Raw genomic sequence first — 25,571 nt, 5'->3', positions numbered from 1 at the left:
GACGATGTTTATGATGATGTTGATACTAGGTCATTGGTGATGTTTGAACAACAAGCATGTGAGGATGTTTGTTGGAGAAAATGATTACATCCATTTTCAAGTAAAAATGTGCAACGAAAGATCGGGAAGTCTCTCGGGGAACATGAGCAGGCGTTTGTCACAAATGTCACGAAGTATTTATTTTTGGATGGCTTGTAAATGTTCAGGGAAAAGAGTTTCATGGATGGTTCTATCTTCTAGATAGTAGCATCAACGGATCTTTAATGGTTTGTTGATCTTCTAAAGCATCTCCAATGGGAAGATCGAAGATGGCTATTTAATGGAAGACAATCTAGACCAAAATGTTAGAGAGACAATCCAAAATATTTGCTGTGAGCTGCTTTCTTTGTTGATATTGTTTCGTTCTCTCGAAAGATCTACATTGGGATGGTCTTACCGTATGGTACTCATGGAAGATTAAGTGTACAAGAGCAAGAGCAACAACCGAGTCTTGATAGTGTGATTTATCGCTTGATAGGATCAATGCGTGTCAATTGTAACTTGTTGAGAAGATTAACAATGCAATCCAGCTCAACTTGAGGCTGTCGGTCTTGAGAGAGATGTAGGCTTAGGGATAAAGTCCGACCACTACATAACTGATTGCAAATATTCTATCTCCGCACTATTAGCACCACATGTTCGTAATCATTACCATATGTCAAACAACAGCATGCACAACTGCCGATGTTTGAAGTTGAACGCTATATTCCGCAAATGTTTTTCATAAATTTCTCAAACAACCTATTCGCCCCCCCTTAAGTTTGTATTGTTAGCCCTAATAATTGATATCAAAGGCTCGTTGCTTGTTATTTGAAGTGTATTCTTTTAAGCATAAAGATCTTGTTATAGCTAACTTTACAAGAGGTGTTTTTGCAAATTTTTGCTTGTTGACAATCTAAATATTTATGGAATTACTTCATTGCCTTAAAGGATTTCCATGTTTTAAATCAAAGTTTTCCAGGTTTTCATTTTACTAAAGGATCTTAATATTTTCAAATATTACATACTCCCCTTGGCTTTCAAAGAATTTTATAATTATTTGTATTATGTTATTTGGACAGAAGATGATCTCAATCCTAATGAACTATCTTACTTTCTAGCAATGATGCTTATATGGATTCTTCCGAACAAATGAATTTGTTCTATCTTGGAATGCTAAGATCGCCTTGTTCATTTCTCACTCCACATGATCTTTCTATAATTGAGAGGAAAGACAACTAGATTTCTAGCTAGCCAATGTGCTCGGACAATTAGCACATAAATGAAAGATGCAACAAATGGGGATAAGAACACCATAAGTGAAATAATTTTCGGCGCTCACTTGAGTGCTATAACTTATGTACTTCGCTCACTTTAGTGGCGGAACTTTTTTTATCGATCACTTGAGTGCTATATAACTATTCAATCGTATTACTTGAGTGCCATAACTTTTTAAAAAAGTTCAACACCAATGTTATGCCACGTCGGATTTATGACACTTGAGTGAATGTTTTAAAACACAAATTGGCACTTAAGTGATCTATTGAAAGTTATGGCACTCAAGTGAATATTTTTTAGAAGTTATGGCGTGACATGCCAAAACTTAGGGCCAATCTAAGCTTAGGACTCGGTCTATTTACAAATAACAGGCAAGAGTTAAGACAGACCACCAAAAGAATAGAGATCGCCTTCGATAAGGATCGTGGCTTAGTATGTCAATCGGCTATGCTGTTGAATGAGGTTCGACTGTGTGATGACCTTAGATCAAGTATGGACCAATTGTGATTGGTCTCGTTCAGCTATGAATCAACCATAGGATCACCTTGTAGCTAGCCAGGGATTGATCCATGGTGCGATTTTGCGAGCTAACATTGATCGATAACCAAGTTACCCACGAGTTCAAAGAGGGTCGATTCGTACTAGAACCCCGTACCAACCATGCACTAGTCAAGGACTGATCACCCTGGACATTATGACATGTTATTAGAAGACTACGGATCGAGATGAACCAATTCTACATCAATTTGAATTGGTCATGAGAGTTGATCTCGATAGTGTTCGATTGTACCATCGGTTTAGAAACGGGTGATTCCAACCCTAAATTGAGAAAATTGAGGTGGCTCTCGATTCGATAAGCAACCAGACACGTCCTTGAGCGTAATAAGCTATGGATTTGCCTGCGCCTCTAGATGTGCTCACCCATGAGCCGACTTTGCTCGGCAGAATGGACAATCGGACCAGTAGCTTGATTAGATGCCTAAAGTCGATAGTTCCTAGATATTCTAATGGTTGAAAAGTGGCAGTTCCAAATCTTAGAGAGATGGTTAAAAGGCCAATTATTAGACGACCTTGTCCATTTAGATAGAATGCTCAAATTGCCATTAGCATTAGTTGTGTTTGGCATTTATAGAATAAGAAAGAAAGCCGAGGAATCTTCTCGAATAAGGCGACACCAAGAGGTACTAAGATTTTTGTGTTAAATTTCTATTTTAATACAAAATAAAATAAGACAGGTAAACTTCATAAAGTAGGCGTGTGAACTATAGAGGAAAAGAGATGATATATTATAGAACTATAGAAAAGCTAAATGATTAGTTAAAAGTGAGACACGTGGCATCATAAAATGGTATAAATTTTCTATAAGATTAGCTTGGGAAACAAGAAAGGGGATCTAGAATATTCTCAAGCAAGTCAAATAATATATATATATATATATATATATATATATATACATGACTTGGAGAGCAAGCTCGCACATAGAGACAAAATAGGCTTAGAAAACAAGTTGGAACAAGAGAACGACACGTGGAAAGTGAATAAGATGAGTCCAACTTGGAGAACAAGTCAAGCATATAATAAAATAAAAATAAAAATATAATTTTTGGCTTGAGAAACAAGAAAAGTAATAAAAATAAAAATGTTTAATTCTTGACTTGAAGAGCAAGGAAAATAGCCTAGTTTATCCTAGAATAGCTATGTGGCAATTTCTAATGGCATCGCTAGAATATTCTAAGCCAATTATTAATTTAGAAAAGACAAAAGAATTTATTAGTAGACTTAAATAAGAAAAATAAAAATAAAAATAATGCAAAATGCCCTAGAATAGGCGTGTATGAGGAAAAAGGTCATTAAAGGAATTTATCTTGTTTTAAATAGCACAACAAAAATGGGAGACTTAATAAGACTTGAAGAGCAAGTCCAGACTTCTAGAAATGGTAAAGCTTGGAGAGCAAGACAAGGCTTCTAGAAAAAAATGCCTTGTAAGCATGTCTAAAATCCTAGTCTACCATAGAATAATCATAAAAAAAAATAAATGCTTAAGGCCAAGTGGCAAATTTTAAATAAATGAAGAGCAATGATTATCTTAGATGCCTAGAGTATACAAGGCACATAATCAAATCTAGGAATATAGCTTCATATAGTAGCTAGGTGGAATATGTAAGTGCTTGACACAGAGACTAGCTAATTAATGATTCCAATTAAATAGAAAATGTGGCAAATTAGATAAATGACAATTGTAATACTAGGTTCTACAACCTAAGGACCTAGGATGTCAATGTGGCAAACTCTTAGAAAAATTAGAAAAGCTAATGATTAAAGATGACAAAGATAAAAACAAGACACCTAAGCTTGTCATGGTTAAACTTGATCATCAAGTAAGAAGTAAATAAATAAAATAAATGAAAAACAACACTATAAAAGGAATCACAAGACAACTTCACCTCACTTTGGCCCCTCAAATTTTCGGTGCTCCCTCTCCTCTCCCTCTCTCATGCCATCTCTCTCACTCTCTCATCCCTCTAGACCACTTTGAGCCGTCGCCCTCACCGTCGCAAGCCGACGTCGCACTCACCGTCGCAAGCCGACGCCGCGGGATCGCATCTAGGGACACCACACATGCACAAGACAACCGATCATTCCTTTTTATTTTCTACGTTCATCTACTAGAGGTAAGTGATATCTAACCTTTACATAAGGCATGGAGCTAATCCTATTTTAATGCTTGCATGAAAATTTATATGATATGTTGTTCAAGGACTAAGTGCCACACGACGACGTGAGTCTCGTGGGGGCCACCTCTAGAACCTTAGACCGTTATGATGCATGCTCTCCTTGTTCTTGCTACCTTTGGTAGTGAGACAACATGATATGATATGCTACGTGCCTCATCCGCAAGGATGAGAGGGCCTCGCACATATATGAAAAGGATGGATCCACATGACATGATATGATATGATTTGATATGCTTACATGCCTCATCCGCAAGGGTGAGAGGCCCTTAAAATGTGCGCGACATGATACAAAAAGTGGAGATGCCAAGCGAATGTGATACGAAACTGGAAACGGTTCACACATGTTTATAGTTGCTTGCATTATAAAATATGTTGTTAGCTAGCCTCCTATATTTAGTTTAGATACCCACTTACCGAGATAATTGCATCTCACTCCTTATCTTTTCAGATTTGCAAGTAATGGCTAGTCCTCCTTCTCGTTTTGGTATTATTATGTCTGTGGAAGTTTCTTGTGTCGATGTCGTGGATGTGAAACTCGAGATAACTTGTAGGCGTTATATGACTACTTTATGGGTGAGTGAAGTCTTGCCTAGCTATGTTCCACATAAGTGTATTGCTTGGTACCTCGTACTCAATGGCAATCTCATAGGGCCACCTCCCGACTTCGTGAGCCCATCGGGTTTTCGGGTGGTGAGTGGCCATTTGTGGAATGAAAGGCAATATGAAGGTAAAGTCCTTTTTGAGGAGGAATTGATAGTACGGAGAAGGATGGTGTATGGAACCTAGGCGACTAGCTTGCTTAGAGGAGCTTTTGGAGCCCGAATGCAACTTTTCGGGAGCGTTCCATTATCGCCGAAGTAGTCACCCAAGCCTACGATATATATGTATTGAGGAGCATAATAGTTTGTATATAAATATTATAAATAGAGTGAAGCATAATATTAACAGGTGGATGTCTTTATTGGTTTTCTAAATTATAGAATGATTTATGGGAAACACTTCCGTGTGTGACATGTTAACAATATTAAAAATGAAATCGGGGACATTTATGAGGATGGTGTACTTGGGACACCACATGTCCTTCCCCGCAACATCACGGCTCCATGACCCTTAGCCGACCTCGGTTAATAAACGACAATATGCTGTAGTACTCTTGGAGGGATTTAAGGGGCCGAGAGCTGTGGGAGAGCTCACGCCTCCTATCATGGGCAAAAGGATTGGGTCGGGGACATCACATAGGGCACTTAAGTGGTCGAAAAAAAAGTTATGGCACTCAAGTGAGCATTGTATGTAAGTTGTGACACTTGTGTTGTACTTATCCCCAACAAATGCAATGGTCGTGATGGATAAGCAAATGGTTCATGCGATTGAACATGGAATAGCAACTCACACATCAGCAAGATCACCTATTCAAGCAGTTAAAGAAGAGCAACCATCAGCTCCACCAGCTCCTACTGGTGAAGAAATCTAGAGAAGACTTGCACTAATTACCTAAAGCTATTCACTTTGTACGTTGTGCATTTCTTATATGATATTTATGAGTATTTCTTCTTATGTGATGTTTAAAGAAATTTGGGATCATAGGCTACAACTACATCATGAAAAGAATTGCTGAACATGGCAAGATATATATACAAACGAGGAACATGCAAGCAAGACTCCTTGAGCATTACCACAAGAATGAGTTCATGCAAAAATCGTCTATCCGTGAAGCTCAAAGGTCTCGACACTTGACATTGGATGAGCTTAATGGAACTCTCATGCCTTACTAAATCAAATGCAACAATGAGCTGAAAAATCTAAAGGTAAAAAGTCTATTGCATGTAAAGGTAACACCTTTCCAACGACAACAACGATAATGAAGATGAGGATATGGTGTCTCTGATTCAAGAGCTCTAAAGATTCTTGAAAATAAAAGAAGAAATCTAAAGGCATTTATATCATGCATCCAAAGCTTAGAAAGAGAAAGAAAATCTAGAAAGAAATTATTTTCAAGCGAATCGGATTAGAAATCAACTGATATAAACAATCAACTCGGATATTACCAAAAGCAAATATCAGCACTGCCGATTATCAATAGAAGATCACTAAATCTGATCCTATTTGAATGCTATCAATGAAGGATATTAAGTAAGTTTGGATAATCATTAGATTTAAAGGTATGATGTTTGTTAAACTTCTACCTTAGGTAAATATACAAAAAATTTCATGATTATCCTCTAACTTGCATTGCAATTCTTTAGATAAATTTATGATGATTCTTGATGATACTTGTTGAGTTGTTTATGATCATACATAATTCATATCTACAATGTTTTCTTGTCATAAATGCAAGACATTACATCATTTAGTGCAAGACTTGGCATGTGTAATGCTCGTAAACAATACTTACGTTAACATCCCTTTTTTGGCTAATGATGCTAATGTGATATGTTATATTCCCATTGCATATGAGATTGTTTATGCTAAAAGAAAATCCCTTGATGTTGAAAGTAACCATGACATGATTTTTATGTATTTAGCTTCAATTGCCATATTGTGGAGAATATTCATGACAATTTGATAAGTTCGAACCAATGGCTTATAAAGGTATGTTTCTTGATCATTCAACTTCTAGCAAAATATATTGGGTAGGTTCAAAGACAACTTGAAAGGTGCACAAGCCGATGACAAAGAAGAAATCATGCAAATATCTACACTAGTTGATAACAAATAGTAGCTACAACAAGCATATGCAGATTCTTCAAATCAAATATAGATTCTTAAGGACTAGAGATACAAATCAAGTCATCCTAAATACCAAATCCATGGAGATAGTGGCAAAGGAGTGAAGATCAGATGATGATTCAAAGAGCAAATGTTTGCAGAGCAACGATGCAAAAATCTGAACAAGATCATCTACATGTACCAACTTAGAAAAATACTTTATGCACTCAAACAAGCACCAAGAGCATGACATGAAGGTTAAGTACTTTTTCATAATGGGTTTGAGAAAGACAAAATCGACTCTATTTTGTTTGTGAGGAGAAAAGACGATGTTATTCTATTGATTCAATTTTTGTTGACGATATCATTTTTGAATATACTAATGAGCTATTGTGTAACAGATTTGCAACTATCATGAAGAGTGAATTTGAACTCGATAAGAATGAGAAAGTTTAGCAGTATTTCAAGGAAAGAATTATCTCTGGCAATTGTTGTCAATATCAGAAAATTTCGCAGACAATAGCAAATTTCCCGAGGAACAACATCTGTTCGTATCAATCCTACAAAATGTGCTACTTCGCAAGGTTTGAGAATTCCGGTCTATACATTTAGATCACAACATGTTTGAGCTATATCAAATTATTTTGAATGATTCATATGAAAGGTTTAGTAATTTATTGATTGAAATGCTTGAAATGCTTATCGATGCTACTCTTATTTATTCAAAAGTAAAGACACATGATATATAACTTGGGATATTATGTTGTTAACATCATTTGTGTAAGAATTTGTTGAGGTTATGCAAATTGAAATCGAAATGAGCTTGATTGTGGAACTCAAGTCTCATTCTCGAATTTCAAAGAGTGAACAACGATGTGGATGTTGTTACAAAGATATAGAAGCACAACATTCTATTCAGCACCTCAAAGTAGCAATATCAGCACTCAAAGTGGAGTATCAATAGTGAAATCAGCACAAAAAACATGACAACAATAATGAAAGTTGAAACTGGAGCTGACGCAGAATATCTTGTGAATGACAATATTTTTAAACCCCAATGAAAGCTACTTGCAAGATCTATCATAATAATAGAGGGTGGAAAAAAAAAAGGATGAAGAGCAATAAGAAGAAAAATACAAAAGAAAGTGGAGAACCATCATATCAAAGAAGCAGCATATTAAAGAAGAACAAATATCAAATATGAGCAAGTCTTGATGAACTTGAGATGATTTTGACCTAGATCTTGATTATCATTTTGAGGATGGAAGAAAAGGTAAATGCATGAGTAGAACTTGCTAAATTCTATGTAGCTTGGTTAATCCATCTTCTATATCTATTAAATTTTATTACTTAATGATATTGATGATCATGAGGTAAGATGATAGATCAAAATATGTGCAAGAAAAAAAGATATACTTCATGCTGATGATGATGATCTTAAGATGTGATAGCACTTTGATAGAGGAAGCAATAATGTTCTTGTTAATTGTTTATACTAATTGTTAACATGTTGTCTCTCAATGCTTGTCTTTAGATAGAATTTCATGATAAATGCTTTCATCCGTCATTTATTTTATATCATCATGAATTCTGATTGCTTCTATTATTTTTTTATTATCATCATGTTGAGGCATGGAAATCTACCCATGCCAATTATTGAAATTATATGAACTTGTTGAACAGATTTTTATATCTCTTGGCAATATCATGTTTTTTGATGAAGGGAGAGAGTTACAATAGTTTTGTGCATCCACATTTCTTGACATTTACATTTGTTGATGCATATGATTTTTGATCTATCGAACACAAGCTTTATTCCACATCTTTTTCTGTTCGCCCGAGCATGTCAAATATGTCGTTCATGAAAATTGTAAGTTATGCCTAATATTTATGATGAAGATTGTGCAAAAATGAGCTGAATATAATTAACACTATTAGCACCTTTTTTATTATTACAGAAAAGAGAAGATGTTAGATAAATATGCATGTATATTTGGAGGAGTATTAGTTCACATGATGAATGTTCATTATTATTTGAAACTCATGTGACTAAGTGACTCGTGTAGAAGTATGAACTGCCGATAATTTATATTCTTTGCTTATAATGTTTCTAATTGCTATCTCCTCATTATATTCATTTAATATTTTGATATTTGGAGATTGCATTGTATGCTTATTTTACCTTTAATTAAATTTATATTTTTGGCAAGATAAGAAAATATGTTCTACTTTTCACGCACTCAATTCAATATCTTTATTGCGTGGTTAGACATTTGCATATTCATAAAATTATTTTGTCATAATAGAAAAAAGGGAAGTTGTTGAGAATATCACTAAAGTGATAATTGCTGTAAAATTCCCTATTTTGTTTTGACAATACAAAGACAATCAAAAGCTACTAATATGTGTATTGGTTGAGTATTACCAAGTAATATAGGCACAAGTGAATATATATATATATATATATATATATATAATGTCATAAACAACACTAGGTGATTCTGATATGAGGAGTGTTTTGCCACTATTTAGAGTGCTCTACCAATATCTAGGGATCGTTGCTGATTTTTGAGGTGAACAAGATATTGTGCATTGAAGATATCTACAAGCTGGAAGGATCTTTAGATAATGTGAACATCCGAAGACCTTGATCGAGGGTGAATAAGTCGAGAAAAACGAGGATGTTCATGATAGCTTGGAGGCACAAAGATCGATTGAACAGTAGATGGACCTAATGATAGTGAACAAGTCTAGAATGATGATGTTTATAAAGGTTGGAAGGACCATGAAGATGAACAGCTTGGTAGGGTCGAAATTGACATTGGAAGTACTTGAAGATCAGCTGCTGACAATGTTTATGATGTTGAAAATATCGGGTCGTTGGTGATGTTTGAACAATGAGCATGTGAGGATGTTTGTTGGAGAAAAAGATTATAGCCATTATCAGGTAGAAATGTGCAATCAAAGATTAGGAAATCTCTAAGAGAACAGGAGCATGCGTTTATAAAAAATGTTAGAGCGATCGGTGTCGGAATAGCAGCTGCAGGACTTATTTTTTGGATAGCCTGAAAATGTTCGGGGAAAAAGCTTTATGGGCGCTTCTATCTTTTGGATAGCAGAACCCACAAATCTTTAACGGCTATTTAATCTTTTGAAGAATCTCCAACGAGAAGATTGAAGATGGCTATATAATGGAAGACCTTTTATGCCAAAATGTTACATACACATAATGTAGAATTCAAGTGTTTGCTATGAACTGCTTTCTTTGGTGATATTGTTTCATTCTTTCAAAAGATCATCACTGGTGTAGTCTTGTCGTATGGTAATTGTGTAAAAGATCAAGTGCACAAAAGTAAGAGCATCAGCTGATTTCAGATATTGTGGTCTATCGTTTGATAAGATCGGTGCTTGCCAATTGTAATTTGTTGAACAAAACACTGGTACAATCCGGCTTCACTTGAGGTTGTTAATCTTGAGAGTTGATGTAGGCTTGGAAATAAAGTTGACTACAATGTATCCGCTTGTAAATCTTCTTTTTTCTTTCACTATTAGCATCACCTGATTGTAATCATCATCATATGTTAAACAATAGCACGTGCACCTGATTTCTACAATATGTTTCCACCACTGTCAAAGAGCCATTCCGATGATTTTTGGCGACATCCAGCTACTAGTAACGGTAGAACTAATGACTACTTAAGGATTTCAATGGAAAACATTCATCTAAGGATGGGTGGCTATATATTGAGTCCAAGGGAAGTAATTAGGTTGGGTTGAAATAAACAAAACTTGTCTACGTGCTTTGACTCTTCTTCTTCTTCTTTTGGTTAGCTATTGTTTATTCTTGATGTCAATGCCTGGGTGATGATACTATTTGTAATCAGGTGAAAAATCAAATGTACAAGAGTGATAACAGTACATGATCCTAATAGTCCGATCTATGAGAAATACGGTAATTGGTGATTGTAACTTATCTTAAAGATTACCAATGGATCCCAGCCCTGTTATAGCTATTAGTATTAAGAGTGAATATAGTTTTGGGGATAAAGCCGAACCATTATATATGTTCTTACAATATCTATCTCTTCACTAATAGCATCACATGTTCGAAATTGTCACCATTGTCAAATAGCAGCACGCGCAGCTGATTTGTCTATTCTATTTATGCCGATGTTTGAAGTTTAACTTGTTATATTCAGCAAACGTTTTTCATAGTTCTCAAACAACCTATTCAACATCTTTAGGTTGCATTGTTAGCCCTAATAGAGTATATCCAGGAGGAGGTACAATATAAACTTCATTAGTAAGATATCCATTATTAATTGCATTTTTAATATTCATTTGAACTAAAAGCCAACACTTAATAGCAGCAACGGCAAGAAGACTGTGAACATAAATAAGAGCAGTAATAGGGACAAAGGTCTCATCATAATCAATGTCGTACTCGTGAGTAAAGCCTTTTGCTACTAGCTGAGTTTTTATAGCAATCCACAGCACTATATATCTTGGTTTTAATCTTATACACCCATTTACAATCGACAATAGAGTTATTAGGAGGCAAATCAACCAAATCCCATGTATGAGAGTTTTCTAAGGCATGCAACCCATCTGCTATAGCTTGCTACCAAAGAGGATTAGTACTGACTTCTTAATAAGTGCAACGTTCGTGAAGAGAAGAAATGGTAGAGTAGCAATGATGATCATGAAGATGAGCATGAGGTTGACTTACGTTGGTGGAATGATGAACAAAAGTAGATGAAATGGCTCTAGGCATAGGATCCTTGGTTAGGGAAGATACGTCGGCGGTTGCCATGGTGGGATCGCTATATGGCCTTATATCATGATGAGCAGAAGACAATTGTGGAAAGGAAGATTCACATAACGGTAGTGCGGGATCTTCTGGGATTAAATCCATCAATGGATCGGTAAAGAAGGGGAAATGAGTAGTCGAAGATCACGGGGATGAATGGATGATAACATCTTATGTTCCTAAAATGAAACATGACGAGACATTAAAAAAAAAGGTAGAGATAGGGTTCCCACATCTACACACCTTGTGCTCAATGCATAACCAAGGAAGCATTTTAAATGAGCATGGGTTCTAGTTTCGCATGTTCATTTGGAAGATGGTGTACAAACAAGCACTACCAAATGCTCGAAAATAACTATAGTAGGGAATTTTCCCATATAAGATCTCAAGAGAAGTGTTGGTTATGACGGGTGACGGGGTACGATTGACAGTATAAATGGTAGTGATACAAACTACCCCCCACAACATTCCTAGACAAAATGCAGAGATTAAAAGAATTTTTGTGACATCTAAGATATGCCTATGTTAACGTTTTGTGCGACCATTTTGTTGGGAAGTGCCTAGATGTGAACGATGAATAATAGTACCAAGTTGGGAAAGAGTTCTAAGAGATTATGTGTCTCGATATTATACGGAATTATTCATATGAAAACCTTATTACTTTTAGAAAATTGAGTTTTTATTATGGCAATAAAATCACGATAAATACGAGTAAGCTCAAATAGATTTTTCCATAGATAAAGCCGAGTATAATGAGAGAAATCATCAACAAAAATGCCAAAATAACAAGAGCCTCCATGGTGGGTGTTGGAGAAGGTCCACAAATGTTAGAGTGAATAAGATCAAAGAGAGCATTAGAGACAAATTCATTAAGATATTGTAATCTAGAAGAAGAAGGGTGGCCTAACTGAGAATTCCAAGTTTTAGATGACACTATGGTAGCACAACCCGCAAAAGTGTTAGGAATGTTTAAGGAAAAGAGTTCAAAGAGGCATCCCAGTCTACAACCAATTCCAATATTTTGTCCCATCTGTGGATCCTCGTACTTGACAACCATAAGAAGATAAGTAAACATAAAAGCTACGTTCACATAATTGTCCTATTGAAATCAAATTTAGAGAGAGTTTGGGAGCTATAAAAGTGGTAGGTAAGGACAATTTTGATGTGGGAATGTTTCCTTTATGACTGACTTGTATAAGAGAATTATCAGTTGTCCGAATAGTAGGTGCTTGTAAAGGGAAGCATTTTGACAGAAATGAATTAGAATTAGATGTCATATGATTGTAACAAACTAAATAAAAATATCATGAATATGAAATATCTGAAGCGACACACATAGCAGAAGAGACAAAGGAGCTAGAAGTACTAGATTCTTGAAGAATGGAATGAAGATCTTCTAGTGAGAGAATGACAGATAATCCGTAGGAAGAAGCCTCAACAGTAGCAATATTGGTAGATAGATGTGCTGGTGAACCTCGACTTCGAGGTTGATTATTTGGCCCAGTAGGTTGCTTAGGTCGTAATCAATAGCAATGTGATGTCACATGACCGCTTTGGTGACAATGCTTACAAAATTTATCCATCACAGGCGCTTTATTGCGTGGAACACAATAGGTTCTACAATAAATATGAGGAAACTTGTATCTGGAGAGCAAATATGGAGAAAACAAGGCCAAAAATGGACTCAACACGCCAAAAACCTTAGCCCCAGTAAAAAATAACCCAAAATCGAGCTAAAAAAATTGAACAGAAAAGAAATGTGATGGAATTCATCTAAGCTGAACTAGTCAACAGTCAATCCATGCCGGTCAACGGCGAGTCAACGCCAGTCGATGGTAGGTCAAGGGTCAACGATCAGAAATGACGTGGCATATGACGTCAACACACGTGAAGTTCTGGCACATGAAGGCGCGCGCCGCTAGGGAGGCGCATGGATCTCTTGCACAAAGGCGCATTGGGACGCTTCGCACTGCAACTTCACAAGATGCGTTGGCGAACTTCGGCGAGGCTTGGGTTGGTGTTTGTTTTTCAAAACACGCGATGGAAGTGGCCAAAACTCCCGAAGAGCAATGGGCTCCTGGGTTCGAGACACTGCGACGCGTGGTGGCACGTGTGGCGGATTGGGGTGTCCATTGGCGGCAAAGCTATATGTTTTGGTTCGTATGAGGGCGTCAAGTCTGATCGTGGTGTCGGTGGTTCGAAATGAGCAGTGAAAATGTGACGAGCAACAACTAAATGCTTCGATCTTGGCTGAGAACCGATAGCGATGCGGCCGATGAGGCTGGCGTCATGGCGACCACCATGAAAAAACGCGTCCAGTGTGTCTACCGTTGCTAAGTAGACTCGATGGGCGCTTCCTCAAAAAACAATACCTCTGCTACCAAGTTGAAAATTATGTTGACAGAAAAATGTAGTATCCTGTACATACTAAAGTGAGGATTAATAGGGTGAAAAGACGGGAGAGTCTAATGATTGATATCATTTACATAAGCCTATTTATAAACTTTACATGAGACTATCTGAAATAACGAAGGAAATACAATCAATCGGGAGTAATATATGTAATCCTATATATATGCAATAAGTTTGAAAATGGATAACTACACATTTTAATAATAGCAATTCAACTCAGACCGGATATAACATTTTAGGCACTTTGAAAATGGAGAATTACACATTCAAATTTTAAATTTTAAAAATATATATTTTAAATGTTTCTTATATTTGTAATTGTTACTATATTGTCGTATTAATGCCGGTTAGGTTGCCATACTAGAGAAGTCCACCTTTGGATCATGGATGCCATCAATTTAAGAAAGAGTAATAGTTAACGCGAACAGCATTTCTTTTAATCTATATACATTATTATAAACTTGTATTGTATCCACTAATCAATGCACTTCATTAACGAGAGAGCTTGGGAAAAAAAGAAGTAAACTTTTACCCTTAACTTTTAGGAAGAGCAAAATGCCAAGTCAACTTCATTTTTAATTGCACATATGTCTTGATTGATGAGGGAAATCAATTAGGAAGAAAGTAATAAGAAATCGAACCCTAAATGGAGTACAACGAAGAGAATGACGTCCCCTGTGGAGGTTGCTATTCTGGCTATTTAAGTCGTGGACTACAACGATCTATCACCAGAAGAGAAGAATGCATTACTCTACTCTCTTCAACTTATTGATCAATTATTGGCTGTCTTAGTCTACTGTTATTTTACTATTAAATTCGTTAATAAATGAATAAATAAATACAATATAAATATGTTGTGTTATATTTGTCCCAAAAAAACCCTTTTCCCATGACAAAAAATCTAACTACATTTTTAATCAACAAATGTAGAGTACCGGCGAGTGATTAAGCAGCTACCGACAAGCATTCAATGCTCTCCCTCGAGCAAACGCTAGTATCGTGATAAAAGCTTGAAGCACGCGAGCATGATACATGAGCATGAAAGCAATTGTTGAACCTAGCGACTTGTACACAAACAAAACCCGGCTATGCGATGACAAGTTGTCATCCAATAGATGTCAATCTTATCATCTGTAAAATATTTTCTCACAATTCAACACGCGCCGAACCTAGGCATGCACTACCAAAAGATAAAGTCGTAGCAACAGTTGAAGATCTCGATATGTGTTCATTACTGAAGGAGAATTCGATGCTTGGCCACCAATTTTGATATGAAAAAGTCACACAGATCTGTTTTTTGTGCGTGTGAGCCCCTAACCTTGTTCCGATGATTCATCTTGTTATCTGAAACTTATATTGTTTTGAAATTGTTTGTGATTTGCCTTGATTGTAGTTGGACCGTGTTGTTTCCCTGGAAATGAATGAACTGTTGCTTACACCAGAAAAAAAAAGAAAAAAAGAACTCTACACGTTATCAAGAGCTTACTTGGCCTGCGTAGGCCTACAAGACTGAAGTACAATTTAAGTGGAAGAAGCGTGTACTTTGGCTCCTGATTCTATATACGTGGGGGTTATAGAAATACCCGTGGCTTCTGCTGTAGCAGTCAATGTTGACTTGCATCTTCATCGGACTTTCTTCCTAATGTAATTGACCGCGTGATCCCAACACCTCATCCTCCACATCGTTTTCTCACAAGTTTGGTCGGTCTTAAAGTATCTTTCAATCGACAATATGATAGTATGATCAGACATTTTTAGAAATGAAAACCCTAACTGATAAGATTCACTCATTTGAAAAATGTCCCAACGAGATTTAACTGTAGATTGCTAGTTAAACCCTTATCGGTTATGAAAATATGCCTGCTTTCTCGTTTTCATGTCAATTTGTAAATTGTTTTGCAAATTTAGCTTTGATGTCTCGGAAGCTATCAAATTGGAGGAATTAGATTGAAAATCTCTTTGTAAAATGTGAGTCATTTATTACTAGTTTGGATGCCATGAATATATATGGTAATTTTCCACTTAGCTGATATTTTTGTTAATCCTATGCTTTCCCACAGGACAGAGCAATAATTCTGCTTGCAAATAGAGAAATGGAGGAGAGAAGCAGCAAAGACTCCAACTGGGTCGGAGTCCTCAACGCCGAGTTTGCAGGCTCAGCCCTCAGCGCCAAATTTGCCAGACATAGTTGTGCTTGTCTTCATTTGTCCCTTGTCATCTTCCAAGCTTCATTTTTAAATGCTATTAGCGAATCTTCAACTAAGCTGCGCTCCCCACTAATCATTTTTTTGAGGTTGATTAGAAAACCTAATCAAAATAAGGGAGAATCATTTTGATCTCTACGCAACAAGAGTTTTAAGATAGGGGACTTGCTTACGCTAATATTCCTATTAGCACACTTTCGGTACTTAACTAGTTTAGTTGTTTTCCTAAAGTGATTATGCATTTTTGACTTATCGCTTTTGATCTAAAGGAATGCAGTCCCTCACGATCAAAGCTATAAGAAATCCTACATTTCCAATGCGGGCCATCAATTCGACCATTGGACACGAAGCGTGTCTTTAATCCTGTTCAAGTAGTCTCGAAGTCGCTAATGGTCCATATCCCCTTATTCAATTTTGAGTCAAACCAAAGCTAAACTAAGAACTGCATTTTTTTATTATTATTTGACGTGGTCTTTCTAACTAGAATTTTTTTATTAACTCCTAAGCTCAACTAGCCCATTAACTAGTATTGTTGTTATTACCTGTGCCAATTTACTTGTGCCACTCATGCTGAGCTTACTAAAGAGGCAAGGGATGCTAAAAGTCATTTACTTCTTCTATCCTATATGATTCATCTTTCTAATCCGTTAATGGTGCAACTAGACACAGGATCAACATGCTTTTCGTATTAACACGATTCGTTTAGATACATTCAGAAATGTTTGTACACGGACAAACGCATTCTCACGCATTGTACATGCGATGTCATACGCAGCCATGTTGCCATTCCAAAAACCAGAGAGAGAGAGAGAGAGAGAGTCTTTTGCTCTCCGATATTTTTGGCCATTGGATTCTGTTTTAAGGTTTTTCCCCGAAAGACCATTCGTTTGGATGGGATTGGCCTTCATCAGGCTGCTGCTTCTTCTTCTTCTTCTATATTTATGGGCTTAGTCAGCCCAAATCGCGCCCCTTTCCAAAAACATTGACCATGTTAATTGTCCAAATGTACGTGTCACCTTACCTTTCTTTGTACTTCGTAAGTCGATTGAATCCTTTCCATCTACTCCTAATCATTCAATCGTCCGACCAAAAAAAAAAAAAAATTGATTGTTAAAGTTGGTGAAGTCCTCATAATGTTGATAACTTTATTACCTACTAATTTCCCAACCAAGTTATAGTTTTGAGTGATTTATTTATCGATAAAGTGGATCACTCACTGTTGCATTTAATATCAGTAAATTGCTAGTGGTTGTCTGTATATTACTGTCAGTGTCAGTTACTTGACCAACAAAGCGTCAATTTCATGATTTTAACACCTAATCATATCAAAAAAGTATGATGCACTGAAATTTGTTCCGTGCCAAAATGGAAAGAGGAACATAGACAGACATACTTTTAAAATGTATGTTTGTACTATTCTCAAGCATGAAAGGACCCAAGTCATCTAGACTCAATCCTTGGAAACGCACCCATGAAAGTCCCTTTAGTCTGCATTAATATACCTGCAGTCCTTCCTAATTTCTCCATCATCTCCTGTAAGAGGACTATTCTCGGACAACGTGAGCAAGGCCCTTGCAAACTGGTCCTGGAAGTAGCTGTTGTCAGAGGCCATTCTCTGCACAAAGGGAGCAGTAATTGGATTTGAAGCCAACTGCTGATCTACTAGCAACAGTCCCTTGTGAGCCACCAAGTGCTTGTAGTACATGTTGTCCAGCAGCATCGGAGTCTCTCTATCGTTCCTCGCATACCGCACTTTCTTCGGATTCGGGTCCGGCATTGGGCACCGGCCTTTTAGGTATTCGGCATAGTCCATGTCTAAGGTTGGATCCACAGTCGGATAAAGTCTATCGTATAGGTTGACACAATGAACTCGACCAACTGAATGAGCTCCTGGTCAGTGAATCAATGCTAATTAATGATAAGCATAATAAACTACAAGGCAAAAGTTCTATTGCTGAAAATTTGAATTTTTCTGTCAAAGAGAGTAACAGCTTATATCTTTAACACCACAGTTCACTTCGACATTGGATAGGAACCATGTCTTAAGAACGATGAACAAGATAAACCCTAACCTATATACACCATAGGAGTTTATCAAATGATGCATGAAGTAATCTTTGCATTACGTAACACCAATATTGTCTGCATACCGGGATCCAATTAATTAACCACACATGGACAAGACATGTTCAAAGACACATGAACTTGGTGAACTATATCAAACACTTACCTAGGAGAGCGACTGTTCCTTCTACATCGATGCCAGCAGATTCAAAACAAGAAAGCACCAACGTCATTGAATCGTTATGGTTGGGAATGAATTCTTCCACCACACTCGCGTAACTTTCTTTGCCATCTCTCCTTCCACTTCTCATTTCGATGCGGGGTCCTCCTAACTGTACAAACCAACGTATGTATAACACAAACATATATGCATTATGGAAATCAAGCTACTTTCACAGACACTGATGATTCCCAAGTTCTGGCGGGGAACTGAGGAGCTTACAGGTATGGATTTTGAGATCATTTTAGTGTAAAAGTTTCGGAAAGATTGGTCTTTTTACAGACTTGATATTTTCGCACAAGCCGTGCAGAAAAACATGGCATGAAAGTGAATTATCGAATCACGTACAAGAACGATGCCATCTCTTGCCGAGAGAGCAATGATGTCAGCGCAAGAAACCGTCGTGGGGCATTCCTTCTCAAGAGCCTCCTTGATTTTCGTCACGTACTTGAAGTTCCTCATCCCGATGCTCCTTGAAGATGACTGCTCCGACACGATCCCCTTTCCACGCTTCGATTCTAGCAGAAGTGAGGCATCGCAGGACTAGCGATTTCCTCACAAGAGTTCAGAGATAGATAGAAAATTCGGCATGCTACACCACAAATTTGGGGAAAATATATGCACGGAAGTAAGTGCCTGTGTGTGTGCATGGACATGTGCAACGATATACGTACTTGGACCATGCAGTCATGAAAGAGATTGCGAATCCAGGAGATGGCGGTATTGCCATGTTCATCATAGAGGTTGGCGACTTCTTGGTTGATGATTTCTTCTGCGTTCGGACAGCTCTCAGCATAGTAGTTCGACTGGAGTTCACCAGAACCTATGTTCGTAATTAGTGAAGTGAGAAAAACAAAGGTATTCTCGTTGGAGTGTGATATATAAAGGCAAAAACTTGCTTCAATTGAAGGAATTTTACTCATTATTTCATGGACGAAAAATCGATCCACAAACGACTTTCTTTGATAGGCACGCGACAGATAAATGTTAACAATTTTGTTGAGATTAAGATTGTTATTTTTATATAATGCTCCGTTTGTTTCGCTGAAAATGAGTGATTTGGAATATATTTTTCTAAAAATGATCGCTTATATCACATAAATCAATCAATTAATGAAGAAAACTTTCATCATCGACAGTCATGTATGTCTAAATATTATCGTTGACGGTAAAAATATTTTTTGTTTATTATTTTTATAAGCGGTCCCAATGATTATTTTTAGGAAAATATTTCCAAATCATTCATTTCGCAAAACAAACGGAGTCTAAGATTACAGTCCTTTTCCTTTTTATCTTTTAGGTTATGAGCAATTCTCAGTTAGTGCACGACCATAAACATCACCATCATTTGTAACCCACAAGAAAGCAATGGGGTGATCAGCTTCTAAAATCATACGAGTCCTATTTGAGATCCCTATGTTCATGTGCTGACTTGCCCCCGATCCACCTAGTGTTCTTAAAAAACAAACCTATTCCTTGAAGGAAATTTATTTTATATTTTTGGAAATATAAATAGAATTGTTGATATCAATTACTTTGATAATTTCTAGGGTCATGTTTTCGTCCAATCTTTGGAAGGAAACTTCTTCCAAACATGTCTCTGATTGGTGGGTCTCATGCACGGACATCACTCGCATTTTATGTTGATTAAATTTGCATGTGGGTGATATACTTTCAATTTATAGCTCGCCAATTTTAGAAGTTTGTTGGAGAGCGATATTGCCCTACCTTCTATGTATGGATCATGAAAGAAGATAATATATTGCTCGATAATATCGGTAACATTTGATACTTTAGGGCTCTTCCTCCTAAAATCCAATTCATTATTTACGATACGTCATTCGATGTCTCTCAAAAAATAGCAATAAAAAAATCAAATTACATATGCTTACGTTAAAGCACATATTTAGTTCACTTTAATACATGATTGATCTGATGTGACAGATCGAGTCTAGGAAATACTCATTCGATGCTAACAATAATTAAACATGAACAGACCAACCATAAAGCGAACACGGAAAATGTTTGTGTGTACCCGAGGGAAGCTGGAGGAGCAATAACAGAAGGACAAAGCTTGAGCTGCAATGACGGAAGCTTCTGGTGGCCATTCTTTGGCTTTATCTTGCTTTGGTCGAAGTGGTAAAGAATCTCTTGAAGCCTTTAAATAGAAGAGCTCTGCAGGATTAAACTGAGAGATCTCTAATCAATTATCTATGACCTTTCTGCTATCCCCACCCACGCACGAGGCCGCCCCACCCAGAAGTGGGAAAACTGAAAATATTCAAAACAAAGACAAAATTAGCACAAGTCCATTATTATTACTGCTATCATAATTTTTATGGATGGTGCTTTTTCCACTCCTACTATGGCTAAAACACTCCTTAGCACATTCCTTTGACAATATTAACCTTTGTGGGGACCACTTTTTTTTAAACATTCTTCATTTGCTTTTCTTCTTTCTCTTTGTTATGCCACTTTCCTTCTTATCATTTATTTCTTTGTTATCTCTTTCTAAAAAACCCCTCTCATGCCAATAATAGACAAGTTTTTGATACACAACGTTCATCTCCGGATTCGACAAAACAAAGAAACATGTTCATCACCGACACAAAAGAAAACTTTGTCATTGACATAAGCAATTGACGTAGTTGAAGCCTAGATTTGCAGAAACCTATTTCTTATCCAACTAGTCCTCTTCCATATCCACTTCTTCAATTCAAAACTATTCTAAGTGAAAAAACCCATCACATGTCTCTTCCTTCTTCACCCTCATTCCATCCCTTTCACTCCTTGTTATTCTTTTTCCCATTTTGCATCAAACATTTTGATTGATTGATCACGAAGACAAGAAGAACCCCCATTGAAGATTCAAATCCAGAAGCTAAATTGCTTGCCTAAGTCGTCATCAATCTCATCAGCAATGTATTCTTCTCCGCCTTCATCTTCTTGGTCCTTATTGCCGATTCGCCATTACCTACCCACCTCCAAATCCATGGCTTAAATTCGTCCCTATAATCATTAAGTTGTTTACGTCCACCTTCAAGAACGACAATCCTCTAGACCGGCCAAGATTTGGCCCTCCTTGCAAATGTGGTATCTCTTTCTTTCGTGCAAATCTCGGTCGCCGAGCCACCATCACAGGCGATTGAGAGGTGATTGTGAACTCAACCCTTATGTCCAAGCCCTTGGTCGATGAGGAGGCTCCGTTGTTTATCATTTGTTCAAATCCCCATGCTCTGATCGCAGTTAAGAAGTTCAGTGCAATAGCCTTTAGGTTAATAGGGCTCTTGGGTATCAAACTTTGGTTAAAGATTCAAAAACCAATGAGTGCGACATGGCCTAGACGACAACCGACGGAGGCAGACCACAAAGGAGAGTGTTCTTTTTTTTTTTTTACGGAACTACCGAGGTTTGAACCATGGTCGGATTAACGGGACGGAGAGAAGTAAAAAGAAAGGAGGAAAATGGGACCCATGAGAAAAGATAGAAGAAAAAAAATGTGACCCCATAATCAAACAAAAAGGATGCTTAAAAAAAGATGAGATCGATAAGGGTTAATATTGTGAAAACACTTGCATTGGGAGTGTTTTAGCCATGATGGGAGTGGAAAAAGCACGACTCATTATTATTTAAATTACAAGTGGAGTAGGAACTGCTAAAACTTAGGGAGCTATTAGAAAATGAAGCATATACAAATCTAAGAAAAATTACCAAAAAAATGTTAAACCTATTACAATTGTGCTAGTTTAGTCCTAATTTTTTTGCATGGTGCCAATTCAATCCTTCCAATCAACTTTGGCTTGTCGGCGCTAACGTGGACGTCGACTAGCACCGATGTAGACGATTCTTTTTTCTAGTTCGGTTAACTAAGACGCATTAAATTTTTTTAAAATAACCATTCTTTTTTATTTTTCTGTTTTGTTTTGTTTTGTTCTTTTATCTTTTTTTTCTATTTTAGGGCAAAGGGCTGGTTGGGCCACCGACTGTGGGTGAGAGGTCGCGGCCCCTCGCCGAGGCCGTGGTTGTCGACCCTTAGCCAATGGCCAGCTGCTTCGCCGGATTTGAACCAAAAAGAAAAGAAAAGACAGAAACATAAAAATAAAAAAAAAATCAGAAAAAAGACCGAAAATCAAACCAAACCAAACTGGATTTCTGGTTTAGTTCATATTTGATTCAAGGCAAGATTCGGTTCAGTTGAAATTTATGCCCTAATGGTTCAGTTCAGTTTTGTTTTTATTGACACCACTAGTGAATAGAACTTTTTCCCACTTGATTCGCTTGGTTACTGGGAAAGGATTGCTAAGTCTCTAATATGGAAGATCACGTCATTCCTTAGCAGAATGGGGCAATTCTAAAAGCACTTCTAATTTAAAATCACGGAAAAATCTTGCACCTTTCTCGCAAAGACGCAACAATCTTTAATGTCAAACAAAGTTACCCTTAGTCCAAGTATTCCTTATTATACAAGTTTTGTTATCGAGTATCTTTGTCACACTAAACATGCTAACTAGAAATATTTTCGTTTTCCGAAAAATGATTCTATAAATATAAAACATGAGAAAAACAGAGCATTGACGCCGTAATTATTCCATTCTGACATAAAATAAAATAAAAAAAACACCTTAAATTTTCCTTAGTTTCTAGCATAACAAATGGCTTGGAAGACATAGAAGACACATTACCTAAATATATTAAGCAATAATAAATTCTCAACTGCTGGAAATAATAAATAAAATTCATTTCAAACAGATTTTCATGAGTCACGTCATGCAATAACAGATGTGTCTCTCTCGTAGACGCACATCTCAGTGCTTTAGATCGAACCACCTAAATCCTGCTGTTTCATTTCTCTATTTGCAATTCGTTTCTCTGTTAATCTCGCTATTATGGTGAATTGGGTGAATTAATTGTGCAACAACACCTATATATGCTTTACTTTTTCTTTAAGTTGCGCGATCATGATTGGCTGAGAATTACTTTGATTACAAGTCAAGACAACATGATCATCCGTGATATTTTTTTGGGGGTCGAGATCGTCCATTAGTGTCACTAGAATGTCGTTTCTGACGAAAAACAAGCAAGTTTAACTACCTATAATAGGCGCATCATAAACCTCGCAATTGAGGTGCCCGTGCGATTTGTTTAGGCGAAACAAATCGCACGTTAGATCTATGTTATAACTTAGAGCAGTGAACATATTGTAATTAAATTATAATGAAATTATACTAAACTTTCAATGAAGGTCGGGCTCGAGCTTGGTCTCTCCTTTGATGAGGTGTTTGGATTCTGGTTGTAAATTCTCAACAAGTGGTATCAAAGTCAATGAGTGATTAGATTGGTCAGGTCCAACTTGTGTAGATAGTTCGGGGAATATCATAAAGAAGGTATATTGGATATGACTCTTGTACTGGGGTGGTGGATAATGCGTTTTTTTCGAGTTGCTTGGGCCAAAGCGATTAATGAGAAGTTAGAAGGGAAGACTTTTGTCTCTTGCCAAACTACTCAGTGACGTGCACACTAGATTAGAGATAATATTTTTGTGGAAGGATATTTGAATTTAGGGGGAGGGCACCTCATCTAGGAGGTTCACCAGTGAAACAAAAAATAAAATTAAAGTGCAAGTGTCAGGGTGTTAGGTAAAAAAATTTCCACATGACTAATATGTGATGCAAGATAGAGCAATTAATATATTCTAGTTAGCCCCTCGTCTTAAAATTTTAAATGAAAACTGTTGGCGAATTTGGACTCTCCTTGGACGATCTCTCTGAATGATGTCCATGGCTCCTTGGTGCGCCTAGCCAACGCTCCCACTGTCGAAACGTTTCATTGCGTCTAGAAATTCATTTTTCCTCCTTCCTAGATATTGCCTTTTTGGCTCCATATTGTTTGTGGAAGAAGATAGTGGGTGGGGCAGATTATACCCCACTATTAGAGTACAATGAATAATCTATTGACTGAAGGCTCATTGGATGAAGTTGAAAATTAGGTATTGAGAATTTAACCAGTGAATTTTAATTGATGAAAGTAGAAATAAAGAGTTATTTAACAAGTAGTTGAAATATTTGATCACTGAACATTATTGATTTTCTTAGGAAAAATTGTCCAAAAAATCCTCAACCTATAGCACTTTTGCCAATTCAATCCTAGATCTTTTAATTTGCAAATTGAGTCCTCAACATTTTCATTTTTTACTAGTTGAGTCCATCGGGCCAATTTGGCCTGAAATGATTGACGTGGCACGACCGGCATTGACGTGAAATATGTTAATAATATATTTTGAATTTTTGTTATACTTTTCTCTAATTTTCTTTTTTTTCTTTTCTATTATTAGTGATCAACAAGGGTTGTTGGCCCTCACCGGCCATGGGGCGAGATGCCATGGCACTCGCGAGGGCCCAATGACTCACGACAGCCACCGAGAAAAGAAAAAAAAATAAAAAAATAAAATTGATAAAAATTTAAGAAAATATTAAAATATTAATAAAAACTATCTATGTGAGCGTCGCTCATGTCGCGTAGGACACCGGCATTCACCTCGGTGATTTTTAGCCAAAATTGGCCAGATAGACTCAATTTGTACTATGTGAAAATGTTTAGTAATTAATTGGTAAAATTAAAAGGTTCAGGATTAAATAGACAAAAGTATAATAAGCTTAGGACTTTTTGGACAATTTCGCTGATTTCTTATTCTACTTGAAACTTTGCTTAATATAGGTTGATTTTAATAATTAAATTGCAACTTTCTAATTGCCTTAAATTACTTTTTTCTACGTAATAAATTACGTAACTCTTTTCTTGCAATAAGTTTTCCGAATTTAAGGGAATTTTTTATGTTGATATTAGCGTAATCATCAAATAACATTTAATCTCGTTGAGTGCTGAGTTTTTTAATGTTCTTTACTTAATTTTGTTATCGACTGGCCATTGTAAAGCTTGATGGGCTTCAACTGCAGCTGCACTTGGTCAAAGGAGAAAGTGGACGAGTGTCGTCTCCACTTTACAACATTATCAGAGTCAGTCGGTAAATCCACTATGAAGGAGATTGCAAGCTTGAAACTGTTGGAAGTATGGGACAAATTGAAGGGTGAATGAATGAGAAATTGATGCTCAAAGAACACTCTTGA

At 36.7% G+C, this 25,571-nt stretch overlaps 2 protein-coding genes across 2 annotated transcripts in view; both read right to left on the bottom strand.

Moving 5' to 3' along the window:
* LOC115726807 (flavonoid 3'-monooxygenase CYP75B137-like) overlaps positions 1–25,571 on the bottom strand; it is a 77,317-nt gene that overhangs the window by 8,913 nt on the left and 42,833 nt on the right. The gene's annotated exons all lie outside the window — the stretch shown is intronic.
* On the bottom strand, positions 17,460–20,563 carry LOC115726619 (peroxidase 21-like). Its single transcript, XM_030656577.2, has 5 exons — positions 20,483–20,563; positions 19,122–19,270; positions 18,796–18,990; positions 18,394–18,559; positions 17,460–18,053 (listed from the first exon to the last, which is right to left on the bottom strand). The coding sequence occupies exons 1-5, from the start codon at positions 20,553–20,555 to the stop codon at positions 17,647–17,649; spliced, it is 990 nt and encodes a 329-aa protein (XP_030512437.1). The 5' UTR covers positions 20,556–20,563; the 3' UTR covers positions 17,460–17,646.

This window comes from Rhodamnia argentea, chromosome 9 (assembly GCF_020921035.1).
Source record: "Rhodamnia argentea isolate NSW1041297 chromosome 9, ASM2092103v1, whole genome shotgun sequence".
NCBI lineage: Eukaryota > Viridiplantae > Streptophyta > Magnoliopsida > Myrtales > Myrtaceae > Rhodamnia > Rhodamnia argentea.
The sequence above is the reverse complement of the archived record's forward strand: the minus strand, read 5'-3'. Positions and strand labels throughout refer to the sequence as shown.

What these genes read in the sequence shown, in the direction of transcription:
- LOC115726619 (XM_030656577.2), bottom strand. Translation starts at nt 20,555, where the DNA reads ATGGCCACCAGAAGCTTCCGTCATTGCAGCTCAAGCTTTGTCCTTCTG. An exon ending in GCTCCTCCAGCTTCCCTCGG is followed by an intron (nt 19,271 to 20,482) that starts GTACACACAAAC and finishes TTACGAACATAG; the next exon opens with GTTCTGGTGAACTCCAGTCG. An exon ending in AGGAACAGTCGCTCTCCTAG is followed by an intron (nt 18,054 to 18,393) that starts GTAAGTGTTTGA and finishes TTCACTGACCAG; the next exon opens with GAGCTCATTCAGTTGGTCGA.